This window comes from Pinus tabuliformis, chromosome 2_2 (assembly GCF_031772625.1).
Source record: "Pinus tabuliformis cultivar Carrire ecotype Pingquan chromosome 2_2, CPIR1, whole genome shotgun sequence".
Taxonomy (NCBI): domain Eukaryota; kingdom Viridiplantae; phylum Streptophyta; class Pinopsida; order Pinales; family Pinaceae; genus Pinus; species Pinus tabuliformis.
The window spans coordinates 1,106,947,565-1,106,970,885 of record NC_142300.1 but is presented as its reverse complement, the minus strand read 5'-3'; the positions used below and the strand labels follow the sequence as shown (position 1 = coordinate 1,106,970,885).

The 23,321-nt window shown below is 41.8% G+C and overlaps 1 protein-coding gene across 4 annotated transcripts in view; it reads right to left on the bottom strand.

Moving 5' to 3' along the window:
* LOC149197264 (uncharacterized) overlaps positions 1-23,321 on the bottom strand; it is a 208,169-nt gene that overhangs the window by 175,061 nt on the left and 9,787 nt on the right. For 3 of the 4 annotated variants that reach the window (XM_089405801.1, XM_089405799.1, XM_089405800.1), the window contains exon 2: positions 12,562-12,649. The exons of the other annotated variant lie outside the window; for it this stretch is intronic. In XM_089405801.1, the coding sequence (XP_089261927.1) occupies positions 12,562-12,627 (66 nt within the window). In that variant the 5' untranslated portion in view covers positions 12,628-12,649. The remainder of the gene's footprint in view (positions 1-12,561; positions 12,650-23,321) is intronic. 4 annotated transcript variants of the gene reach the window in all.

Sequence of the window (23,321 nt, the reverse complement as noted above, 5' to 3'; positions counted from 1 at the left end):
TAGCCATCGGGCCTCTGACACATGTGTATCATTTCTTTGCCCCAACCCACTCATGTTTAGTGTGTTACAAAGGATCCTCTGCCACCGAAGTCACTGCATCATGATATTGGTCGACAATCGCTCCGCCGACAACACATTGTGTGATTGGGAACATCAAATAATTGAATCATATCAGATGCGAAAGTGTTTGGCTCTAAGAGTTCACTTGTCACAACTACTTAGCTACTAAGCGATTGTCAACCACCAGCCATCAAGCCTCCCCTTGCACATTGTTCCATCTCCCTTGTAGCTAGTCACGACCTCTTATGGCCAATTAGTCACAACCTCTTTTTTGGCAACTATCATAGTTGTCAATTGGACCTGCTTTTTTCTTTTTTCTTTTTTTGTCTTGGTCACTATCAACACAGCTCCCCCATAAAGAAAGAAAAAAAAATTCTTTGAATCAACCATAAAAAATATTTGTGACCCTCCTTTAAAAAAAATTGCTTTCAAGAGCAATATAAGGCCAATTTCTTTGGTCTTTGTTAAAAAAAATCGCTCATACGACCACAGTTGTACGTAGCCTTGACAATCCAATACGAACTCTACACTAGTGATTCAAAGATCGGTATCTCAAAGTTTATGTTCTCATACCATGTTAATTTTCTTACCCTAGCATACCAACAAATAGTTCCGAGCAGATTTACGTCGATTGAATAAAAGCACCAGCTAGGGTATTAACAAAATAAATTCAGCAAAAAGCAAATTTACCAATCTCAATCGCAAAAATGACACAGATTTTGCCTAATCGCAGTTCTTTGTTGAACTTTTGAACTTACTTAGGCTCCCTTCCTAGGAAAACGGCCTAACAAAGGAACAACATACAACATTTGATCTAATCCAATTGATCAAACCCTCCTTGGATGATTTGGATATCCTTGTTGCCCCTTCCTCGGACCCAACACACTCACTAAGATGCCTCTCTCAATCTTGTGTTGTTGTATGGTGTGTCGTCTCCCTCTCCCTAGCTGTGCTTTTATAACTTGACATTGAACTAAATCCTTAACCCTAATCTCTAAAGTGATTGACGGTCGAGATTAGATCTTGCCTCATTTGCGATTATGGGCTGAGAGTAAAACATATTCACTAAAGTAATTTACTTTACTTTTCCTAACTTTACTTGAGCTCAATAAACCAACATAATACCCATGTGCTTTTCCTAAGTCTAACTTAGGCTAAGCAACAAAAACAACTTGCTCACACTAGAGCAAGTGTCTAAGGAGATCTTTGGGTGACTTCTGCACGCCTAGACAATTAGGTCTAGGCAAAAGTACCTACTTGAGCTACAAACATCAACACCTCAATTACCTCCTCTATTTTTTCCTCCTAAGGTTGGTCATACCAACGTAGCTTCACAACAATGAGGCCTTCTCAATCTCAATTTATGCTCAAGGCCCTTATTTCGAGGAGGTAACATACACCACTTGATGTCCCCTTAAACTAACTTAATAAAAAATATACAAACAATGTTGCCTATGTCCAAAGCCTCTTCTTGATGACCAATTAAACAAGCTTTAGAGATACAAATAAAACAAAAAGGATTGTTTGATTAGGCTTTAGAGCCTATGGAAGCCCCCACTGAACCATAAAAAGCCCTTTTTACTTAGTCAATTTTCATGGATGGTTTGCTTGATGGTAGGGGCTTAGCTCACATGGGAATCAATCAACCTAGGACACCCAAACACATATTTTAGTTTTGTCCCCTCTCCGTGTTTCCTTTCCATTTGGTTGTTAGCATTTGTGTCTAGTTCCTTCCCACACACTTAACCCAACCTTATTAGGGGATAAACTCCCTTGGGTTGTTGAGTTTCAAACCCTATTGCAACCACTGAGAGTATAGATCATCATTTTTATTTAAAAGGAATTTATTCACTACATTTAATAATGCCCAGCCTACTAGAATCTTCACATGGTTTGGCATCTTGCTAAATTGTGCATGTACATGGAAAGTGTGGTACAAGTGAAGAAGGTGGAAAAGGATGTGACCCACCTTACATATATCCTCAATTTCTGGGGAGATACTCCCTTGTGCCATGAGAAAAGAACCTCCAAACTGCACTCAATTTGATCCCGACAACAACAAAGATCTAAAGGTAATGCAATCACAAAGTGGAGGTAACACCAATACAACTAGCTCCCTCCACCTACAAAGAAAAATGACAAATTTTCCACACTTACACTTACAATTTCTAGCATTGAAACAACCACTTGAACCTAACAATGATGGTTGTAAACATATCGTATTTGATCTTGAGCCTATTGTCAAAGGTCATTTGATGTTATATTTTGTTATGGACTGCTTATATTACTAAGTTATGCCCAAGGGGGCAAGTTTATTTTAGAGGGTGTTTTTGGTTTGTAACCAACACGATCTATAACCTAAGGACACCCCAAAAGCCAAAAATCATGACTCTTAGTTAACCCAGCCTTTGAATTACCCTAATCAATGATCTAGCTTTAAGGAACCAGTACTTTCTTGATATTTGATAAAATTAAGTCATTGTATATAGTCACAATCACCTTGGAAAGAATTTGGCATTTGTTTGTATGATTGAAAGCATTATGGGTACAATCTGTGAAATGGCAATCATAACCCATGACCACATGCTTCATGTAACACATGTTGATGAGTGCAGTGATTGGGTGTGGCAAACAAGGAGAATAATAATGCAACGAAATATCAAAAAAGACATTAAGGAGCAAACAGTACACAATAACACAATCAAATGCTAGGAGGCTACTGTTTCTACAAAGGATTGATGGTGTTTTCATATTAATTGGCCATGAAAGAGTGGCGTAGGATATACGTTGCTATGCATGTGAATGCCCAAAGACAATGTGCCTGGCAAAAGTTTGCTGAAGGGAGGATAAATATGAAAAAATGTGAAGTTGTGTGGCATTGAAGGAGTAAAATAATGGCATAATGAGATTTAATGGGCTGTCAATCATGATTCATTGACCAGTGGGCAGAAATGCAAGATATAGTTTTTTGAAAAGCCTGGCAAAAAAAATTAGTCAAACTTATGTGGTCATGTAAATACAACATCATTTATGTGTGGCACAGTGGAAGGCTTTTATACTAGTTAAAGGCACGTATATTCAGGTATGCAGTACATATGAATGGGTGATATAGTGAAGCATCACTTGTAGATGGGTAGTAATCTTAATATGCAATCGTAAAACAAACAATAGTGTGCAACAATAATAACTTATGGAATGCTAAGAATGGGGATGAAGATACGAGCAAGTATGGGTAGTATAAGAAAGCCTGTTGCAGCCACTTAGGTGAAGGCACTTATTTGAAATGGCTTGCAATGGTAATGATTGTGATGAGAGAACATAAAGGCATAAAAGTTCATCTTTGTTATAAATTTGACTAAAGCCAATAACTTTACTATGATTACACCAACATAGCAAAGAATTTTTTGATCCATATCACAATATCGGGGCCCATTTCAAACAATTGTACAAAATTACGCAGATGGAAGCTATGATTGCAAAACACTATAAAGATCAATGTTTGTATTTACTGTCACTTGTTATTATTTGATGGGTAAGTGACTTTAAAAGTAGGAGCTAGGTGCTTGTGATGATGTAGAATGGATTTATTTTGAAGTGTTGTGATCATTGCCATTCTAATGTTGAAAGCTTTTCATATTCAATGAGCAACATTGAAGCAGATATCAAGATTCACGACACAGGAAAAAATGCAGGTTGAGATCCGAGGCATATGTTCAAATCTGCAGTTGAAGACAACATCTTAGAATTTTTTGGAAGACTGCTTGAGAATTCAAACTTGGCAATGACTCCGCCAAGGTCCAAAATCAGTGAAACAGGAAAAACTTGACAAAAATTTGGTAAACAATAAAAGAGAAGGATATATTTTTTCAACTTAATTAAATTATAAATTTAAAACAACATATTGCCACATAAATATCAAAATAAGATACATATATAAGATGTATAAGATGTCCAATCACATTGCCACAAATATGAAAAGAGTGTGCACAGGTAAGATGTATAAGATGCCCAATCACATTGCCACAAATATGAAAAGAGTGTGCACAGGTAAGATGTATAAGATGCCCAATTGTTGATTTGGGTAGCATCGGCTGTGCTCTAACCACAAAAATTGGTGGAAAGGCTAAAGCACATGAGATCTCCAAGACCCATAAATGGTTTGGGCAGAATCTAACCAGTTTGGGAGATATTAAAATAATTAATATTTTTAATGGAGTCCCTAAGTCTAAACTTAGGGAAAATAACATATTAATGTGAATTAATATAAAACTAAATTAGAATGGTCCAAAAGTCATGGATCAAGCCAAATCTAATCTTAACCGTTGATTAGGAACTTAATTTCGGCCGTTGAATTGTCAAAGAGAAAAGTATAAGAGGAGGCTTGAGGGTCACTTGGAGAACGCACCAAGTTGATCAAGAATTCGATTTTCTGGGGCAGGGCTTGCTGAGGAAATCAAAGGAGTGATCAGAGTTGCAGGCTGCAGCTGAGGGGCAGTGAATACAGAAGCAGAGAGACAACGAGGGTACCGAGAGCATCAACGCAGAAGCCGGGAGAGAGGGATGCAGACCCAGCTAGAGGCCACTCAGGGCCCACGCAGAGGTAGCTAGGAGCTGCACAGTGCCAGAGGCAGAGAGAGCCAGCGTGGATGACACAGAGGCTCTAGAGGCTGACGCAGTGCCTCCAGAGGCTGACACAAGGCGAGTTGGGGTGACACTGGGCTGACACTAGGCCAGAAAGGCTGACACAGTCCCTAGAGGCAGACGCTGGAGATTTCGTGGGGCAAATTGGAGCTAAGAATTGTGGGATTGTTAATCCGGGGTTTTAGCCAGAATATCTGTCTCCAACTGTGAGGTACTACTGCCGAGATCATTCTATGTTGGGTGAGTCGATTTGGCACCTAGATTGTATTCTGAAATTGCTAAATAATAAAACGCTCAGATAGTTGCACCTGTTTTCCCGCATTGAGTTTTTCAAGGAACATTAGTCCAAAAACAATGGTGTCACTTGTGTGCTTGTTTTTCCTTCAGTTGATGATCTGTAATGTGTTGAGCATGTACTTGTATTTATTTTCAGTATTTACATAGTAAATAACTTGTTAATTAAACAGAACAAGTAGGCAGAAATAAATGAGAAAGTACATGAAGGATTTCTAACAGTTAGACTTAGAAATTCCAACATGGTATCAGAGCGAGGTTACAGATCACAGGAGAACTAAGGGCATCAGCCGAGCAAAGCAGCAGCAACAGAAACAGTTGTCCCGAGTGATAGAAGTTGTTCCTAGCGGAGAAGTAGCAAGGAAGGGGTGATTCAGTTCCTACGTCATCAAGTTTTGAGCCGGGAGGAGGATCAATGCAATGGCAGAAGGAAGAAGACCTGACCTACGTAGTGCCTGGTCATCTTTCTCAGTCAGGAAGGATTGACGCCCGTGGCCAGGAGGTGCGGATTTTGCTGGTGCCGAGATTGCACAAAGCCTAAAAGCTCTAACCTTTAGTGTGTTGAGGCATAGGAAGCTGTGGGTAAGTTGCGGAGTGAAGCTGGTAGGGTATTGTGGTCAGAACAATACCTAACAGGGCAAGACCAAGGAGGAGGGAGTTGTTGTCGAGGATTTCTAGCGAAGAAATCCGGACCAGTGGTGCAGTTGCACTAACGATCGGAGTGGAGGCATCTCGACATTGGCAGAGGGGTTTCCAGGAGGGAAATCGAGGCTCAGAGGGAGTCACTCGGAGAACTTCCAGAAGGGAAGTAGAGGAGCAGTGAAATGGCAGTGAACGGAGTAAGAGACTAGGACAGACTGGACGGAGCCTTAAACTTCATAGTCTGGAAGGTCAGAATCTTGTCCGTTCTAGATAGGAATCGTCTCAAGCACTTCGACTTGAAGACGACAGCAATCCCAGTTGACCCGGTTGAGAACTACAAGTACGAGGAGGCAATGGCAAGGGCTGAGAGCATCATCCTTGACAGGGTCAAGGACCATGTAGTACCACATATTGCTGAAAAGGAAACAGTAAATGCGTGTGGGAGGCCCTGACAAAATTGTATCAGCATACTTCCGTGCAGAGGAAGATGCTACTAGAAAATCAGTTGTCGTCATACCAGATGCCAAAGGGAGAACAGATAGAGACCTTCCTCGGTCAATTGAAGGAGATCCGGGATCAGCTGACATCCATAGGGACCACGCTAGATGAGGATATGTTGGTGAGGACCACATTGAACACAATCTCAGAGGATTGGGAGTTATTTGTCCAGAGCATACTGGGCAGGTCGGCCCTTCCAAATTGGGAGGAAGTGTGGGCAGCTCTTCGTCAAGAAGAGATCAGAAGGCTAACCAAGGCGAGAAGCAATGGCAAGGGGGTCAGAATCAAGAAGGAGAAAGAGGAGGATGTTGCCCTAGCATTTGAGGGAAAGCAGGAGAAACAAAAGAAGAAGGACCTCTCCAAGGTCAAATGCTTCCACTGTGGGGAACTGGGTCACTATGTGAGCCAGTGTTCGAGGAAGAAGAGCAAGGGAGAGGCTTCTGAGACCAAGGTTGCACCAACAAAGGCGGAGAAAGAAGTGGAGACAAATGATGAGAGGAAGTGGGGAGACATCGAGCTATAGTCAGACAAACTACAGGCGATGAGGGGCAAGATCCTCGAGGTACCCAGCCTCTTGGATTATACCTTGATACGGGAGCCCCGAAGAGGAGTAGCAGGACTGGCGGATATCGGAAGAGACGGTTGCGGATGGAGCGACAGAGGGAGCTACAGTGTAGGAGTCCCAGGACAACAGTCGAGATGCATAGAGTTGTTGCAGCAGCACAGAGGTCAGAGAGGGAGCACTTGTTAGTGACAGAGGGAGCTTCAGCATCAGGAGTGTTTTTGTTAAACACACACATGGCAGAAAGAGTATGAAAGATAAAACATGAGAGTACCTTTATTATTAACAAATTATATACATTTATAGTACATGGTGTGACCATTGGGTTCCACATCCCAAGGTCTCTTGGACTTCCTTAGTCCATTCGGCTTCCACACTAACCCTTAGAGGATTCGGTGTCCAACATTCCCCTCCTTAATCCGAAGGGTTATGTATGAGTCCAAGAAGAGAGTTGTAATACAAAATGTGCAAAAATGCATGGCAGCCTAGGCTGAATGTGCTCTCTGAAATGTTGGTATAAAGGGCGGTGGTTTAAGGATGACCACCAACACTGGAACGCTTAGTGCAGTTCCCGGAACTCTTCCAAGTCTGGCTTGAAGCTCAAGTCTTCTGCTAGAGGAAGTGCTCCTAATGTTTTGAAAAGGAAAACCTTCAACCAATAAAGGGAGGTCTCACCTCGCATAAAAGGGAGAACTTCAACCTGAAAATGGAAGTCTCAACTTGTGATGGTTTAAGGATGACCAACAACTCTGGAATGCTTAATGCAATTCCTGGAACTCTTCCGAAATTGGCAAGAAACTGAAGTCTTCTGCTAGAGGAAGTGTCCCCAATTCTATTCCTGGAATTCTTCCGAAACTGACAAGAAGCTGAAGTCTTCTACTAGAGGAAGTGTCCCAAATTACCAATTGAAGGCATGCTCAGGGGCATCTTTGTCTCTGGCTACAACTTTGAATCTAGTATCGCAGGTTGTGGCTCAGGCTCGCTTGATGTGGCTTTGAAGCTTGTAGATGACCATCATTTCCCCCCTGTTAGATACAAGGTGAGATGATGGAGAAAAATCAACTGCAAGACTGTTCAATACTCTAGAACAAGTTCTGACATGTCACTGGAATATCTTCTTGGCTGTTGATGCCCATTGCCAAGAAGCGATCCATCCAAGATGAATCTTTGTTCTTGCAGGAGGTTTGTTTCTGAAGCATCTGTTTGAAGAATGACTGGTTTTATGACAGTGCTTACATGGATGAAGATCAAAACAGTGATCTTTCAGATGGCCAACTCAGTCACAGTGTTGGCATTTCACAATCTGTTATGGCTGTTGTGGAAGAGAATCAGAATCTGAAACAGCTGAAGGTGTTGTCATGAGGAGCAGGTGAAGAATCAAGATGAACTGTCCTGAAGAAATCCAGCACTTTGAAATTGGATTGGTTTGGAGTAGTATGGAATATGAAAGGACATGTCCTTGTCATATCCAAAACCAGTTCTGTGCTTGTTGTAGACAAGCTCTTCCCAAGGTCTGATGACCAACTTGGGAAGTGCAGACCAAATTTCTGCATCTGCATGTACGACTGCTGCTTTATTGGGCACTGGATCTGAATGAACTTGCTGCTTATGAGAGACTGTTTCAATGTTCTGAACAGAAACAAGTTCATAATGATGACTCCACTGTTGTAATTCTTCCTGCTGTAGTTGAGATTCAAGCTGCAAAAATTCAATCTTGTCATGTACATCTTGTAAACAACTGTGAATATCAGTGAGAAAATCCTTGCTGATTTTGATTGTATTATCCATAGTAGAGAGTATTAGATTGTCCAGTGACTCTAATATTGCACCAATTGGAGCCACTTTTTAACCTCAAAAAGATAGTAAAACAATGAGGACCTCAACGCACTCCAAACTCTAATACAATGCCAAGACAAAGAAGCTCTCAATAGTCTCCAATCTCCAAATTAGTTCAAATATCGAAAACCCCACATGCTATAACTCTTGGTCATGATGATCGAGATCTGGTGGAGAAACTGTTGCGTTATTCACTATTTCACTTTATATAGAGCTGTCAAAACAGATATGGCCTGGGTTCAACAATATGAACTTCATATGAATGATATTGTACAGTTCAGCTGACATGTCTCTTGATTATTCTTTCAATCAAGGCCGTTTTATTCTATATATTTTACATGAAAGCCATCCCACGATTATTGAGGGCTACATCCTTAACCAGCAAATTAATCTTCATCCTTCCATGTGCACTGCAATGGCCATTACAAACCATTCCAAACACACTACAGATACAAAACTATAACATCCACCTTCATCTTTCTGTGATACAGTGATCAATGTATCTTTTAGAACTATGTGAGATATATATGTTGAATTGATGAGCACTGGATAAAGATATTGAAGAAACCAACCATCTCTAAGATGATGAGAAGTCAATATAACATTCTATAATAACTTCCAATACATCAATCTGTTGAAGCTCAATCCAGTATTTCATTCGCTAACAACAATGTTGGTATGCACTGGGAGCAACTAATGACAAATGTCTTTGCAATTAAAATCTGGGAAGGTGAAAAGGAATGAAACATATTTTTGGTGATTATGGGGGAGACATTTGTCTCAAACTGCCTCCTTGATCTTCTAAGCTTGGCCTTCACGACGATGGGTTGCGAGGGCAGTATTAACGATAGGACAGTGATAATGGTTCCTTAGCAAGTGAACTTATTACAAGGATTTCATTGCAGTGTAGATCCTCGCTTCTCTTCAGCAGCTTAACACGGAGCCCTTAGAGACAAGTCTCAAAAAATCAACAGAAAATAGGTTGATATTTTTCTATTTACTGGACTGTGTATGCACAACCAAAATCTTTGCGCAATAAGATTTGACCCACAACAATTGGTTGCTCATTGTGTAGCATTTGGGATGCTATATCGACCCTCTAGCCATCATAAAGATTGAACTCATTGTTTCAACAACATACTCCATTCAATGCCCAATATTACACTTGTTTCAATGCACATATAAAATTCAATTGGAAGAGCAGTTGAGTCAAATGAAGATGAATCAACGCCACTTTTAATTCTCAATGTTCAATTTAATATATACCATTCCAAATATTGTATATAGCAAGAAATCTCAAAATGTTTAGTGCAAAACAATTTTACCAACAAAACTAGATTTTGAATCAAATGAGTCGATTCAGTTCTTGCTCCACATTGTGTCAATCCTAGACAACCTTTGCGTGCATTCCTTCAAATGCATCTTTCCGCTCCTTAGATAGAATTTTGACGATCCAGCAGTCTAATTGCAACAAAGGATGTAACGTTTGGTCTTGCGTAGATCTTTAATGGTTCCCCACAACATATCAATTGGAGCAGCAATGTAGTGTGGAGGGTCGAGGGTTGTAGGCAAAGACAGTAAGAAATCTTCAAGTCTCCCAAACAAGGTTACAGGCAATACATCACCAAGAATTCGCTGTAGTAGGCTGCAAATTCAGTGCGGAGGAGAAATTTTCATTGAGTCATCTGGGATCAACCATAACTATACACATTCGTGGAAAGAATCTAGCAACCTTAATATAAACTGCGTATCAATGGTAATGGACAACGTCCAACACAGGCAACATTATACCATTCAACAACGTAGATATAATAGCATTCAACAGTGTATGGGAGGAGGCGAGGACTGGTATGGCAGTATTCAATGGAATGGTATTAACACTAGCCATCGGTTGTATTGTTTAACACAATTGGGAGTATATAAACTGCGGAGTTGACAACATATGAAGAAAATAGATTTTGATACAGTATTTAAAGGGTTCAACAAAATACAACGACGCGTAATGATGGCGTGACTGTGAATCTTTGAGCGTAGACAGAGGAGCAGTGTGCAAACAACACAGTGGCTCATATAACAGTCTCAATGCACAATTTTCCACAGCAGGAGCAGGTATCCAACAGCGACAGGAGCAGGTATGTCAAACCAGTGGAAGCGTTAGCGTGAGGTATGTCAGAATTTTTCTATTTGGGGAATTGTGCACAGAGAATGCAGCTAAAATATGGCTGATAAAACATTCATGAAATGCAGAACTGACCTGCACAGAAAGGCCATAAAACAGATGGCTCAAAGTAATTATGAAGGGCAGGAATAGGCCTGCTCTGATACCATGTTAAACACACACATGGCAGAAAGAGTATGAAAGATAAAACATGAGAGTACATTTATTATTAACAAATGGTATACATTTATAGTACATGGTGTGACCATTGGGTTCCACATCCCAAGGTCTCTTGGACTTCCTTAGTCTATTCGGCTTCCACACTAACCCTTAGAATTAGGTGTCCAACAGTTTCTAGCCTGACGGAGATGTCAGAGTTGGGAGATCAATTACTTACTTCTCAATAACTGAGTTGCATTGCAGCAGTTAGTAGTGGCAGTGCTATGGGCAGCACGATGCAACATGATGAGAGGGGTTGCAGTGCAGATGCAACAGTGGCAGTGGCAGGACCATTGGCAGCAACACGGATGCAAAGGGAGTTGTCGTACAGATGCAGCAATGGCAGTGGCAGGGCCATGGGTAGCAGTACATGATGCAGCAGTGCAGAGGATGTTGGGCAGCAAGTCAAGCATCAGCACAGGGACCAATGTCAGATGATCAGGGTGATGCTTAGTAAGGAGTATTACTAGAGCACAGTCCTCGCTAAGAGGGAGTGTTGATTTGGGGTAGCATCGGATGTGCTCTAGCTACAAAAATTGGTGAAGAGCCTAAAGCACATGAGATCTCCAAGACCCAGAAATGGTTTGGGCAGAATCTAACCAGTTTGGGAGATATTAAAATAATTAATATTTTTAATGGAGTCCCTAAGTCTAAACTTAGGGAAAATAATATATTAATGTGAAGTAATATAAAACTGAGTTAGAATGGTCCAAAAGTCGTGGATCAAGCCAGATCTAATCTTAGTCGTTGATTAGGGACTTAATCTCGGTAGTTGAATTGTCAATGAGAAAAGTATAAGAGAAGGCTTGAGGGTCACTTGGAGAACACACCGAGTTGATCAAGAATTCGATTTTCTGGGACAGGGCTTGCTGAGGAAATCGAAGGAGTGAACAGAGTTGCAGCTGAGGGGCAGTGAATACAGAAGCAGAGAGGCAGAGAGGGTATCAAGAGCATCATCGCAGAAGCCAGGAGAGAGGGACGTAGAGCCAGCTAGAGGCCATGCAGAGCCAGTCAGGGCCCATGCAAAAGCAACCAAGAGCTGCGCAGTGCCAGAGAGAGCCAGCATGGGTGACGCAGAGGCTCTAGAGGCTGACGCAAGGCGAGTTGGGGTGATGCTGGGCCAGAAAGGCTGACGCAGTCCCCAGAGGCAAACGCTGGAGATTTCGTGGGGCAGATTGGAGCTGAGAGTTGTGGGATTGTTCATCTGGGGTTTTAGCCGGAATATCTGTCTCCGACTGTGAGCTACTACTACCGAGATCATTCTCTGTTGGGTGAGTCGGTTTAGCACCCAGATTGTATTCTGAAACTGCTTAATAATAAAACCCTCAGATAGCTACACTAGTTTTCCCGCATTGGGTTTTTCCGAGGTCATTAGTCCAAAAACAACAGTGTCACTTGTGTGCTTGTTTTTCCTTCAGTTGATGATCTGTAATGTATTGAGCATGTACTTGTATTTATTTTCAGTATTTACATGGTAAGTCACTTGTTAATTAAACAGAACAAGTAGGCGAAATAAATCAAATAGTACATGAAGGATTTTTAACAATTAAACTTAGAAATTCCAACACCAACCATATATATCATAAATTACTTGTCAATGGAAAGTCAAGAGTCAAAATTAAAGAGTCCAAACAAATATACTTATGCTTACCTGAAGATCGTTACTCCGTTCCCTTGTAAATTCATCTGTTGAACGTGATATAATCTTCACCTTCATTATTTCACAGCTCAAAAAAACCCTATCCACATTAAAATTATCAAACAAACAACAATTAGTTATATAAACGGACCAGATTATAGAATCAAATACAAAATTCAGAGGTGCACACTAGAGACTTTTATCAACTTATTCACAGGGACAAATTCCATGGATGAATGCAAACCTTGAAAATCCTTATCAAACAACAATTTAAATAATGCAAACCTTATAAAAACCCCTACAATCAACAGTTTCATTCTCGAACTAGCTTTCTCTTATTACGATGAAACTAATGCGCCCTCCCACCAACCAGGCAAACCATCATTGACATCATACAAATATTTAATTGTGTAAACCCTAGAAAAAACCTACTATACAACAATTTAAATATCCACAGATTAACACATTTTGGTCTGCAGTTTTTCATTGGGTAAGTAAATGAAATTCTTGTTTTTCCCTTTGGAATGGGACATGATAAAATTTGTCAATATGTTGAAGAAAATACAAAATTCAAAATTCAAACCTGTACATATAAAATTGCATGCATTCATTAGCACATATGATATGAGCTAAAAAAAACCATACCCGAATGAAACACATATCAAAGAACAAAAAATTACAGTTAACTGTCTTTCTAACAGATAAAGGCAACAGTAAAACAAACAACAAAAGTCCAGAGAGAATCCTTCTAACATACACAGGCAGCGGTAAAACATGCAACAAAAGTCCAGGGCGGAATCCTCCTAACAGACACGAACAGCAGTAAAAAATTTTAAAATACTATAAAAGTTCAGAGGGAATCTTCCTAGACATGCAATGTTCCCTCTAACTTCAATGTTCGTATAAAACTGGGGAGCGAATTCAAGAGGTACCTTCAAGCTCGATTGAGTTCAGCCGGCAGGTTTCGTGTGTTATGAGTTGCAGTTTGATCATAATTTAATTTAATCAGTCTGATTTTTCACTTGCTGAAGCGACAAGCTAGCAAATGGCTTATACTTTTATCTGGTTGGAATTGGCAAGGAAGCCTTGTATCAGTAAGCTAGCAGATGGTTTCTACCTTAGTCCAGTTGGAATTGGTGTGAAAGCCTTGTTCCAGGGAATGATAGCAATGTAATGAAAGTTTAGTAATGAGTGCCTCCTTGCTACTGTCTTACCCTTATGATTCCCACCTTGCCCTAGGGAAGGGCTAGAAAGATCGATCTCAGAGCTAAATAGTGTCGGTAGAAGAAAATCACGGGTTGCAAAGCTCGTAAACAGAGATAGCCAGAATTTTGATCACTGGCATTCCACTGGTGGTAGTCTTTGTGTATCTGGTGCAACTGCTTGTCCGCAGATCTACTCTATCAGTTTATAGTTTGTCAATTGAAAACTCAATGCATTCGATCTACCATATCGCGGGCAAGCATCGAGATCGAGTGAGAAACAGGCAGTTGGAGTACAGGGATTTACAGTGAACACAGGCGGTTGGAGTACATGGATTTACAGGTTCTATTGAGGACAAGCATCGAGATCGAGATCTGGAAGGAAAGGTCTGTATCTGTTCACGAGGAAGAAAGGTCAAAGAAACTATCCTTTTCGCAAATAATTCCAGTTAAAATGGAGAGGTAAATTTCGAGTGTACATCTACAACGGAAGATTTACAGAAAATATTGGCGTTTCCATGGGTGAAGGGATGCAGTTTCCTGGCTCTACACTCCTGGTACAAGGGCTTTAATCATTTGACGCAGACGCCCAAAAACAAGCTCATATGGGTCAAGCTACCGGGACTTCCAATTGAATTTTGGACTAAGGAAGGTTTTACAGATATCGGAAACGCCATAGGGAAATTCGTCTACGTCGACCCTTGATATCTAGGAGCCAGGGAGAAAAGAGTTGCGTGGATCTTAATCGAGAAGGATTTCTGCGAGGCATTCCTAGACGATATTGAATTGAGATGGGAGGACACCAATCTTCAACAGCGTCTGGACTTTTGGGGAATTCCTTTTAGATGCCTTATCTGCCATCAGACTGACCATCTTATGGCACATTGTCCTAAAGGAAAGGGTGGTTGGCGTTTTTCACAGGGTCGTCACCGGCCAAACTCCATGAACAGGGCAGAGGCCAGGTCTGAATATTACAGCTCGTGTCGAGGAAAGAACGCCACTCGGGGTGGCAAGCATCCGTTTACAGGTAATCCTAATCACCCTGCACTGTTTTTTTTTTCTGACCTACCTCCCCATTTAGTAAATGACGTGTCTATTCCCATTCATGTTCCCTCATCCCCTTGGACGTCGGAACACTCTGGCTCCCCTACTACTACTGACCAATGTTTTAAAACTTCGACTCCAACTCGAAAACAGCCGAGGGTCGACTCCGACTCCGACTCGGTATCAACTCGGTCGGATTGATTTCAATGACTTGGTCGTTGTAAAAAATACATTAAATATTTATTTTTTTATAAAAACATAATTTTAAAGATTTTCATTCATGTTTCCAAACACAAAGCTTTAGAATATAGAGAGAAGACAACATATGATCAAAGTAAGTGATGAGCCCCAAAAATGGATAATTATTTGGGCTCATTCAACCTCCTAATTCGACTTAATCCACCATTCTCATTAGTTTATCGCATATCTTTGATTATATTTATGCTAATAGAGTGAATTGGGTTAGTCATTATTCCAACAAGTCTAATGTGTGCTTTGTGTAGCCTTTTTGGTCAATTTGGAGACAAAGTCAATGGTTGAAATGAACACTTGGCAGCCAAATTCGTGGAGAGTAATTTTAGAAAGGTGTTCCCTTCATTTATGGGCCCTTACTTCGAATTCTCCATCATCAGCTCAGAGTTCAAGGGCCACCAAATCAATTAGCACAAGGGCAGCCAAGCAAGTCAAGTAGGACTATTGTTAACTACAAGTTTTGGGCAGCCGAGTCCCTAAAGTTTAGGAGGACTGTTGGGTCCTCAATTTGTATAAATAAGAAGGCTTAGGGCCTCATTTTGGTTAGCTAGTGGTTAGTCATTTTGTAGCTAGTAGTTAGTCAATGGTTAGTCATTTTGTAGGCAGAAGTTAGCTAGTTTGTATTCGATTTTGAGGCAATAGATTAGTTTTGCTATCAGCTCATTTTCAAGTTCTCCTTGTGGACAGTTTTGATGTAACTCTTCATTTCTTGATCAATAAAGATGAATCCAACTTTGCACCAGCTCTAAATCTCTCTTAGGAGGTTGTAGCTCTTGGGGTTGGGCCCATCTCAAGCGCCCAGTACCTCCTTTGTTTACCTTTATGTGTCTTTGTTGCATTCTTAGAATAAAATCTGCCATTGAGATCTAAATCTTGTTTTGTTATTTAGGTTGTTTTTGATGATTAAAGTAGATTTTCATATTCAGATTGATTTGATAGGTTAATAACATAAAGGATCCTTGGAAAAAGGGCTCAAGCACCTCTGATCTTACCTCTCCCTCAGTGGGATCGTGAGTTGGGACAAAGGTGACCTTGCTGCCCAACAAAAACACTAGTTTGCTTGTCCATGCAATCTTTGGTGTAATGTTTTCATTTGTAGGAGTTAATCATGCGTTCAAGCCTTTTGAAATGCTTCTTTGCTTAAGTGTTTTACATGGTTCTCTTTATGAATAAAGCTGCTGTTCATTTGTTTCATTGACAGTTAGACTAGATTAGCTAAGATTTCGATTGTGTGCAGGACTTAGTTGATTCAGTTAAGTGTACACCGTGCAGGGCATCTCCATCTCTCTCTCATTCACCCAAGCTTCGTCCAGGCCAGCTGCTCCATCTCCTAGTGAGGTTCCTCGTCTCACAACTGTCTTTCTGCCCACGTAACCCTACCTTATTGCTCCTCCATTGTCTTAGCCTTCTTTAAGTCAAGCTAGCTTTCCACACCCTCTCACCACTCCAACCATCAGTCCTTGGGTCATTTCAGGCCCCTACTCTGCCTCCCTACCCATTCATGCACCTTACCTCACTCACCCATCCTCCAAAATCCAATTTTTAAACATCCTGTAGAAAAATTACAGAACATCCTGTAGAAATCCTAAACATCCTGTAGAACCCCTGCAGACTTCCTGTAGAAGCTCACGAATGAGGGTTCTTGATAGCCAAACTCTGTGAAACTCTCTGGAAGGGTGTTGGGGACTCCTTAGACCCTCTCTGAACCTTCCTGACCTCTTCCAAGCATTTCTCCTCCTTGATCCACCTCTGCACAGTCAAAAATAGTTAAAAGCACATGCATGATAATTCTAATAACTTATTCAAAAATACAAAAAGATATTTTCTTCAGGTAGAGGTAGTCTAGACACATGTATCTTACCTTCATAGAAGTAATGGCATCTCTTTCAGTAGTTTGCATTCTCATCTTTGCATCAGTAGGACTAGCTGGTAGAATTAGGGTTTGCTAGGGTTTGCGTTTCTTTTTGGCTTTCAGTTTCTTTCCGCAAGTAGATTAGCTTCCTTTGAGTTAGCTTTCATCCATCAATTAAAAAGCTTCTTCTAAGAGCTCATAGAAGTTGGCTTAAGCCCCTAGCGGACTTGTGCCAGCTGACCTAGTGACAGCTGCGGCAAGAGCTAGTACTTGTGCATACAGCACCGTCGCTTCCAAGTTTGTTACGAACTACCGTGTTGATAAAATTAAAGAAGGGAGTTCCAGGAGTTGTAGCATTATTGCTACAATACTGGAGCCCACCAGTAAGCTCATGAATATATCCATTATATCATAATGGCACCCGGTGCACTGTCCAATAAAAACTTCATACTTAGCCACCAATGGCAGGATTCTGTTATGCCTCAGCCTAAGGAAAATCACTAGACTACAACAACAATAATACCAATTCTCTGCCCCTAATGAAGGCTGAAAACCCTTGATTTAATTTTGGTCAAGCTCCAGAACAATCAGAGGTAAATATGTATTTATTATTCCATTGCCAGAACGTTTGCCTTTTTAAAAACATTGTATGGTTCAATGCATTGTTTCAGTTTTCTAATTCATGCCACTAGGATAACTATACTTCGACCTTGTAATTTTCAAAACTTTCTCATAGCGATAGATTACTTTAGGGCTATAAATATGCAATAAACAACAACCCAACCATTGATATGTAGGAGGCGGAACAACTTTTGACAAATATGCTTCAGGATTTTTGTCAAAGAGCCCAGCCAATCGAGTTGTTACCGAGTCAAGCGAGTCGACCGAATCAATGGCTGGCTTGGTAACAACCCAGCCAGCGATTCCGTTTCAGCCACCGAGCCGACCCGACCAGCCGTTCCGTTTCGGCCACCGAGTTGACCCGGCCAACCGTTCTGTTTCGACCACCGAGCCGACCTGGCCAGGCATTGGCTCAGTCTAACTCGGCCAAGTCAGAGTCAACTCGATCGTTTTTTAAAACAATGCTGCTGACTCACCCCAACTGGATCAGAACCAATTTCTCTCCACCTCTGTGCTGCCTCCCCTAGATTCTGCTCCGACTCAGAGACCACCTTTCGACATTCCCTCCACATCTTTCGTCACGTATACGCAGGCACGTAAACATTCCCCCTCTACTACCGACCCTACTTTGACCCCTACTAGGCCTATTTCTCCGAGTTCTCTGGTATCCTCACCGAATAACTCGATAGATAGCGACCTAGATTTTTTACTACAAAGGAAGCCTCTTGACCTACATTCACTCACTATTCACAAACCACCAGGCTCATCATCCCCGGTCATCAACCCATCCTCTGCTGGGAACATTACCGTTAGAAGGAAACAAAACAGAGGTAGTAGACATTTTAGGAGGTGCCCCCGCCAAACTAATACTACTCTAACAAATTCTCCTTCTCTCATAGATATTCCTATATCATCCCCCATCTCTCCTCGGGCCCTTAGAGCAACCATGCCCGCCTCACGCCCTACATGAATTCCATTCTTTCTATGAACATTCAAGGTTTGGGGGCCCTTCCTAAATTCCTCGCCCTCAAGGAGCTTTTCCTCTCTTCTTGTCCTATTATTATCCTCATACAAGAAACTATGCACTCGGCTTCTCAGTCTATAGACTACTTCCGGCGGATGCTCCCTACTTGGTATCACTATTTTAAGAATCGGTCGGCTCGGAACCGAGTCGGCCGAGTTGGTCCGAGTCAAGCCCTCACAGGGTCGACTCGGTCATCGAACCGGTTCGGCTGGCCAGGTTATTATCGAGCCGGCCAGGTTGTCTAACAACTCGGCCGAGTCCGAGTCGGTTCAGTGATAACGGCCCGAAAATGCTAAAAACAACGATTTTTTTTAACTTGCTTTTGGGGGACCCCAAACCCATTTTTATTTTGCCTATAGGTTATTTGGGGTCCATTCCACTCTCTGAAACCCTATAAAATCCACCCAACCTCTCTCATTTCCTCACAGCCATCTCATTGTATTTGAGTGAGAATTTGAGTGAGAGTTTGTGAGGAGTTGTGGAGTTTGTTTTTGGAGTAGCAGTGAGGAGTCTTGGGCAAGCATTGTAGCAGGAGTGAGGAGCTTCTTGGGCAGCCATTTGGAGCAGCATTGAAGAGTTGGTTTGTTGGAGCAACCTTGAGGAGGCAGTTTGTGCCTAGAGTTTTTTTTTCACTTCTAAAAATCTGTTTTTGCTTATTAATTTTTATGTGCAAATCTGGAAATTGAAAAGAGTGTTTTTTGTGTAAGAAGTGAACATTGAAGCGATGCTATTTTTTTTGTTTTCATTTTCAGATTTTTTGCTTTTATTTCCATGTCAAAAAATGGCACCTAGAGTGAAAGATGCTGCTTGGGCATATGTTGAAATGGTTGACAGTCAAATGCATTGCAAATTTTGCCATAGAAAAATTAAAGAAGGTCCTGGAGGTATTAATAGGCTGAAACAACACTTGGCGGGGATTAGAGGCCAAATTACTCCATGTGAATCAGATGAAATTGGGGAGATTAGGAAGGAATTGTTAGCCAATTTTGAGAAGTTTAAAGAAGAAAAGGCTAGGCAAAAAGAAATAGAGGCTGAAATTGGGAGGAAGAGGGGTATACAAAAAATGATGGCTACCAACCCCCATTTTGATTTTGAGGGTTCTTCCTCTATCCCTTGTACTGATGCATCCAACCCCTTCCAATATGTTCCTCCCTCTTTGGAGTCTATTCAAGAAAAGGGTAAGGGTAAAATGAAAAAGAAGGGTGATATGAATATCAAAAGTTATTTCACTGTCACACCCTCCTCTCCATTAGATGCACATGGTCCTCAAGCTCGTAGAACTTTGCAGCCCACTTTAGATGACCATTGGAAGAAAGAATTGAAGGAGGCTACTCGTGATTACATATGTAGATGGTGGTATGATGTTGATATCTGTAAAGTTTTGTAGATGTTCTATGCTAAGAGCAATTTCACTTTTCTCACAGCAATCATACAAGTAGATAAGCAAAATGCAGATAGAACATATAAGCAGATCTTACAGAAGACAAATCAGAAACAAGAAAAATGTATGTGTTCGTTTCGGCGGTCAACAGGATGCTTCAACCAGCAAAGTCTCCTTTGGTCAGCCAGCCCAGCATGTGTCACAACAACCCTCCAACCAGTAAATGAGTCAACCCAAGTCAGTTCTACAAAAGTCAACGCTGTCCTGAAAAGTCAACGCAAGGGCAGCAAGCTAAGAGTCAACGCAGTAGCAAAACGATCAACCCTTTGACCTCGATTTTTGTGCCAGGTAGTACGGCCTTCAAAAATCGAACCTCCCACAAGTTTTCAGCTTGTTTGGACCAAGCGTTGACCAAAGTCAACGCTGGTCAAACTTCTGCGAAACCCTAGCAGCAGAAAAATCCTCTTCGTCCTTCCCACGTGTGGCTGAAATTCGTCCTCCAGGTAGCTCGTACTTTTTAGGATGAGAGAGGAAGATGTGAGTTGTGTTGTGATCAAATTCTCTCCAACTTTTCCTGTATATATATCCATCAATGAGGGTGTGTGACACATCTGTTGGGCATGTGAGCCTACATTACAAAACTGGCTGACCTTGCACATATAATTTATTAAGAATAATAAATTCAAAATATAAGTTCTGCTCATCGGATTAAGACTATTTTTATATGGATTTTACACCTCTCAGAAAGAGGAATCCAACAAAAATATTAGCCTCTTAATCTAAGCATCAGAACATGGAGTTTGGACCTAGTTGTCCAAATTTAACACTCCCTCTCAACTAGGGAGAACTCCATCTATTAGTGCAATTAACATCGTGAGTCATCCCGCCGAAACTTGCTTTGCTGGCTTCTTTATTTCAGAACAGAAGTGGGTCAGTCACAAAGACATCATTCCCTGACTGACATAATCAGTCCAGAGGTCCCAGACCTCACAAATCTTGATCCCAGATCAAGTGGTTGGACCATGCCATCCTAGATAGAGAGTACGGCAATCTCTGATGCGTCCATCAGTCTTTGCTAATAGTCTCTAGCTTTTCCACACCTCATTGGCCAAATGAGAGGTACTTCCCATGAGCCCTGAACTCAATGGGTAGGATGCATACGGGGCACAGATTAAATGAGTGGCGAACCAGCTCAATAATCACAAGGGTGGGGCAGAAGCATTATGAGTGCTTATAGCTCCGAGAAGCTATCCCCAAAGCCCCCCAGAGCTCCCAGAGCTCATCGTCCAACAGGACCCACATCATAGGGTCTTTCCACGACACCAAGACTCTCACGGAAGGTTAGGAACTTGACCTTCCCCAGGGGCTTAGTGAGAATATCCGCGACCTGCTCATCAGTTCCTATATGATCGAGCCTTACGGCGCCTCGCTGTACCATATCCCGGATAAAGTGGTACCTGATATCAATATGCTTGGATTGGTCGTGGAACACAGGATTCTCAGTCATACGAATCCCACTCTGATTATCACAGAGTATTACAGTGGTATCTAGCACATGTTGGAACAGCTCACTAAAGAGCTTCCTCAACCAAATTGCTTCACAACAGGCCATACTAGCAGCAATGTATTCGGCCTCCGCAGTGCTCAAAGCCACCGACTTCTGCTTCCTGCTCATCCATGAGATCGAAGCAGAACCAAGATTGAAACAGCATCCAGATGTGCTCTTACGATCCACCACACTGCCAGCCCAATCGGCATCAGTATATCCCCGGAGTATCACACTCCCGGCAGTGTATCTCAGCCCATGGTTTATCGTGCCCCGAAGATATCTCAAAAGATTCTTGGCACCAACCCAGTGAAAATGATGAGGCTCAACCATCTGTTGACTCAAAGTATTCACTGCAAAACATATGTCCGGACGGGTGTTCACTAAGAACATCAAAGCTCCTATGAGTTGACGATACTCAGTAGGATTGGCCAAGATAGGCCCTGCAGCGCTGCCACTCAACTTCTTAAAGTTGAGTTCCATTGGTGTCGACACGGACTTACAGTCCACCATCCCAAATCTTTCCAGAAGCTTCACAATATACTTTCCTTGAGAAAGGAAAATCTCTCCAGGTCTCTGCCAGACCTCCAGGCCTAGGAAATAGTGCATCAGTCCTAGGTCTTTCATCTCGAACTCAGCAGCAAGCTCCCTCTTACATTGATGAATGAGAGGGTCATCACCTGTCAGGAAGAGGTCGTCCACATACAGCACTAGAATGAGAGGCTTTCCTTCCTCAACCTTAAAGTAAAGGTTTGGATCAGCATTGCTTCGAGTGAAGCCCAGCTTCATCAAGTAACTATCCGTCCTCTCATACCAAGCTCTGGGTGCTTGCTTTAACCCATAGAGGGTTTTCTTCAACCTGCAGACATAAGTGTCTCGATCTTGAACTTCAAATCCCAGAGGTTGTTCTACATACACCTCTTCCTTTATTGCACCATGCAGAAAAGCGGTCTTGACATCCATCTGATGAAGACTCCATCCTTGCGTAGCAGCAAGGGCTATGATGGATCGGATGGTGGTATATCGAGCCACAGGTGCAAATATATCGTCATAGTCAATTTCTTCCTTTTGAGAGAAGCCACGGGCAACAAATCTTGCCTTAAACTTTTCAGCACTCCCATCAGATCCATGTTTAATCTTGTAGAGCCATTTAGCGGTGACAACAGATTTGTCCTTCGGTCTCGGGACCACATCCCAGACATCATTCTTCATAATAGCCTCATATTCTTCATGCATAACATCCTTCCAGACTTGATGCTTGATGGCTTCCTCAAAAGATCCAGGTTCAGATTGTATAATAGTACTCATGGCAGCTAGATACCCTTGGTATCTACACGGCTTCTTGCTTTCTCGGAATGTTCCCCTTGGGGCAGCATGACCCTCAGCATCTTCGAGGGTGTCCCTGAGCCATGATGGCCTCTTTCCTAGAGAAGGGGAAGGATCAATAGGGTCCATTGGCCCTTCAACATCAGGCATAGTCTCATCCTGGGGTTCTTCCAGATTTCCAGGTCTTTCTTCATGGTTTTCTTCAGATCTAGGAAGATCTACTACTTTCTTCAGGGAAGCATCTTCGTCAAAAGTGACATCATGGCTTATCTCTACTTCCCTTTGACCAGGTACATAGACTCTATATGCCTTAGAAGTCTCACTGTAGCCCACAAACATTCCTTTCTTCCCAGTAGCATCCAGCTTACTTCTCTTTTCTTTTGGTACATGAAAATAGACAGGACATCCAAAAATTCTAAAATGTGAGACATCAGGTTTCTTACCAGAGAAAACCTCTTCGGGAGTTTTGGAGTCCAAAGCGGAATGAGGGCATCGGTTTTGAATGTACACAGCAGTATTTGCAG